This window comes from Adiantum capillus-veneris, chromosome 8 (assembly GCF_014529385.1).
Source record: "Adiantum capillus-veneris isolate H3 chromosome 8, ASM1452938v2, whole genome shotgun sequence".
In the NCBI taxonomy this organism is placed as follows: Eukaryota; Viridiplantae; Streptophyta; class Polypodiopsida; order Polypodiales; family Pteridaceae; genus Adiantum; species Adiantum capillus-veneris.
The window spans coordinates 37,747,483-37,751,953 of record NC_140938.1 but is presented as its reverse complement, the minus strand read 5'-3'; the positions used below and the strand labels follow the sequence as shown (position 1 = coordinate 37,751,953).

At 45.3% G+C, this 4,471-nt stretch overlaps 1 protein-coding gene across 1 annotated transcript; it reads left to right on the top strand.

Annotated features, from left to right (window-relative positions):
• The first annotated feature begins 281 nt into the window (after positions 1-281).
• Positions 282-4,165, top strand: LOC147451980 (pentatricopeptide repeat-containing protein At3g09040, mitochondrial-like). The gene has a single exon (XM_086517827.1). It carries the CDS (start codon positions 487-489, stop codon positions 2,680-2,682), a length of 2,196 nt encoding a protein of 731 aa, XP_086373953.1. The 5' UTR covers positions 282-486; the 3' UTR covers positions 2,683-4,165.
• The last annotated feature ends 306 nt before the right edge of the window (positions 4,166-4,471 follow it).

The window sequence follows — 4,471 nt, the reverse complement described above, 5'->3', positions numbered from 1 at the left end:
TTTAAAAAAAACTAATACCCTTTTATTATCTACTAACCTCATCGTCTGCCAACGTGAAATTTAAAAAAGTCCTCCGTACCATTAGCCACTACAGACGTTATTAGCCACTATAGACGACGAGGTTAGTAGATAATAAAAGGGTATTAGTTTTTTTAAATTTCACGCCAATACGTATGGGCACCATGAAGTCCGCATAAGCTCCATCAATCAACCTCCCAAAAAAACTACCTTACAATTAGTCATACATATCACACCCGTGTATATCATTCACTGAACTGGACTGGCGCACTTACATGATGCGCAACTTCGTAGCAACATTTTTCCAGCAATCCATTCACTCTGTTGAACAAAGTTGTTTACGGCATCACTCTCTCTCTCTCTCTCTCTCTCTCTCTCGCTCGCTCGCTCGCGCACACACACTGAAGCACACACTGAAGCTTGGGTGGCAAATGTGTCGTGAGGACTGATCTGCGCTCTTGGTGGTCCATGGAGCAAGCAATGGTCATCACAGTCGCCCCTCAGCCATGGACTACTCCCAGATTACTCCGCCGCCCTGAAGAAGATGACCAATCTGGGTCTTCAAGGTGTTTCTTCCAGCTCCCGCTCCCGCTCCCTTGTGACCCACACCTTGACTTCAGCAAAAACCCCTTGCCACGTACCTCTGCACGCCTTCACTGCCAAGGAGGTCTTTCACAATATGCCATTCGACATGGTGAGAGTTTTTCTTTTGTGGCTTTGCTCCGGACTTGCACCACAAGCAAAGACCTGCCCAAGGGCACTAGACTGCATGAGGACATCGTGGAAAGGGGGCTTCTCGATGCGTGCTCGGATGCTCTAGTGGCCATGTATGCGAAATGCGGAGCCCTTGCAAAAGCAAAGGAGGTGCTTGACAATCATAAGGATAGGAATGTCTTTTCTTGGACTTCTCTGATCACTGGATATGCCCGAAATGGCCAAGGACAAAATGCTTTGAAAGCTTTCAAGCAGATGCAGCAGGAGGGCATTGAACCAGATGCAATGACGCTTGCTTGCATCTTGAGAGTCTGCGGCAGCATAAAGGCAATCGATCAAGGTAAATGCATTCATGAGAAAATTTCCAGAGAAGGGTTGTTGCACAATAATACCGTGCTGGGGAATGTCCTTATAGATATGTATGTCAAGTGCGGTGCTCTCGCAAGAGCACATCGTGTGTTTGAAGAGCTCCCAACTAGAGATGTCGTTTCTTGGAACGCTCTAATCACTGGCTATGCCCAAGAGGGACAAGCTGAGCATGCGCTTACCTGTTTCGAGCGAATGCAGAATGAGGGCCTCTCTCCAAATGCAGTAACCTTTGCTAGCGTCTTGAAAGCTTGTGGCAGATTGAAAGCAGTTGGCAAGGGAGAACAAATTCATAATGAAATCGTCCGAAGGTGCTTGCTTATGGATGATATTGTGCTCGGCAATGCTCTTGTAGACATGTATGCAAAGTGCGGTGTTCTTACAAAAGCACAAGACATTTTGGAGGAGCTCACGACCCGTGACGTTGTCTCTTGGAGTGCACTTATTGCAGGCTATGCCCAGGAGGGTCAAGGTGAGCAAGCATTGAGGTGTTTTGAACAGATGCGACGTGAGGGCCTCTGTCCAAATGAAGTGACATATGCCAGCGCACTGAAAGCTTGTGGAATTATTTGTGCAGTTGAGAAAGGAGAGCAAATACATGAAGAAATTGTGCAACAAGGGTTGCAACAAAATAATGTAGTGCTTGGCACAGCCCTTGTGGATATGTATGCCAAATGTGGAAACCTGACAAAAGCAAGACAAGTCCTTGAAAAGCTTCCGTCACGTAGTGTTGTTTCTTGGAGTGCGCTTATCACTGGATATGCCCAATTTGACAAAGGCGAGGAGGCACTACATTGTTTTGAGCAAATGCGGCGGGAGGGTGTATTACCAAATTCGGTGACTTTTTCTGGTATTTTAAAAGCCTGCGGGATGCTAGGAGCTGTTGATAAGGGAGAACAAATCCATGATGAGATTTCACAGCAGGGGTTACTGGCTCATGACATTGTGCTTGGAAATGCTCTGGTAGACATGTATGCCAAATGTGGTGCTCTCATTAAAGCTCAACAAGTGCTTGAGGTGCTGCCTACTCGGAATGTGGTCACTTGGAATGCGTTGGTTGCTGGATTCGCTCAAATTGGTGAAAGTGAGCAGGCATTAATTTGCTTAGAGTCAATGCAGCAAGAGGGTATCCTTCCAAATGCGAGTACGTTTTCTTGCATGCTAAACGCCTGCAGTTATCGAGGACTTGTTGAAGATGGCCATATGTATTTTTTAAATATGACCACCAAGTATGGCATTAAGCCTCATTTGGAGCACTATATTTCCATGGTCAATCTTTTTGGCCGTGCAGGCCATGTTGATAAGGCATTGCACATCATCCACGAGATGCCATGCTCTGATTATTGTGAGATTTGGTTTGCCTTGCTGGGTGGGTGCCAGAAGTGGGGAGATGTGAATGTCGGGCGATGGGCATTCCAGCAACTAGTACGGCTTGATAAAAGTGATGCAACAGCTTATATTCTTATGGCAAATATCTACGCAGCTGCTGGCATGCAGGAGGAAGCAAACATCATTGAAGAGATGAGATTGGGCAGCAACGCACGGAAGAGGCCAGGGCAGAGATATTTTGTTGGAAACATTTAATGTTACCCGGGAAATTAAGCAAAGAAACTCTTCGCCTGCTTACAAACTCAAGTAAGATTGATATCTTGCAACTACTCCCATGTGGGTCATGTTGATGTATGGGACATTGAAATCATCTTTACCATGATTTCGTGTTTCTTCCAATCCTGGAAACACAGCGTTCCATGTCAGAAGACTTGAGAAGACTTGTTTTAATAGCAATACTGCTGAAGAAAAAGCCCTCTAATTTTATACACTGCATGGCAATGATCTCCTGCAGCAAGCCCCACCACGTTAAAGATTCTACCAGAGGAGAGAGTTGCAAGAGCAGCGGGGAAGGACCATGCTTGAGTGCTTTCCAGAGGATCTGAATCGTCCTTTGGGAGATCCCATGCCACCTGCTAGTCAGGAACTTTGTTGTGTAGGTCTCTCTGCATATGACATGCTGGAATGGAAGAAGGATGCACTTGGTAAGGCACCCACATTTGGCTAGTGGAGCCTTCCCAATTACAAGCTGAAAACTGAGCTGGTCAGAGGAGTCCATGAGAACCAGATTTTAGTTGCGATTGGAGAAACTGGATCAGGGAAAACAACACAGGTTACACAATATCTAGCAGAAACAGGGTGCACAACAGAAGGAAAGATTGGCTGCACCCAACCTCAAAGAGTGGCCGCAATGTCTGTAGCCAAGGGGATTGCTGAAGAATTTGGTTGCAAGCTTGGTGACGAGGTCACTATGCGGTTGAGTGAGGCTGTGGGAGAGTGTCAAAGAACCTGCTCCAGTTGAATGGAACCCCAAAGCAAGACGGAAGCTGCGGGAGAGGTTTTTCGTGATGTCATTTCAAGATGCAAGCTTGCTTGATAAACTCATATTAATTTTAGATATTGTGGCTACACTATACAATGTGAAAATCACAATAACACTCCTTACTGATGATATTATGAGCTGCATTGAAGTGAGTGAGTGAGAAGCTTCAAAATGTTAGAATCTACTGACTGCCATGTCTGAATCATTATGGCATTTTTGGTTTCATGTGGATATGGAGGGCCTTGAGACCCTGCTCCTTCATGGAGGAGTTTTGCAAATAAGCAACACTATCCTGACATCATTGTGTTAGTTCTTCATCAGATCCTATGAGCTCATGCTAAGGGAGGTAGTGGTGCGTGAGCAAAAGAAAGGGGGGAGGATTTTGATGAATATGAGCTTAGTATAGATAGGCACAGAGAAAAAGCTAACATATTTGCTCACAAAAGCTCAAAGGGGAGCATGTGCAGGTCTGCTAGCTAGAGTACCAAGGGACCAAGCCAAATGAAAAAATGATGACTAAGTTCACCCAAAAAGGGAGTTGTTTGCATGCAGGTAATGTCTAAGAAGTATCCTAGTAGAGGGGGTTGGGGATGCTCCAAAGTCACAGTTTGAATGGGATTACTCAAATGGCTCTTGCAAAAAGAACAAGAACGTGGGCTGATTGCAAAGGACATTAAGCAGGGAATCATTACATTGTGAAGTGCCCTCAACAATGGAATTGCAAAGGTTTTGTAGAACCTTTCAGGGGGCATGAGAGGGGGTGTTCAGCAACACAAGGGCTAGAAAATTTTTAATGAGTAATTGAGAGGGACTTTGGGCAAAGCTGTCCTTACACTAGTGTCAGACTTACTCAAAGAGCTCGAGTCCCCCTTTTTAGGGATAGTGGGGCTAAATATAGTTATCCACACAACCATCTCATCCCGCCAAGAGCAATGTGTCTGAGCATCACATCATTAACTTCTTGCTCCGATTGTGGTAAATATCTATTCATCTCTTCAAACT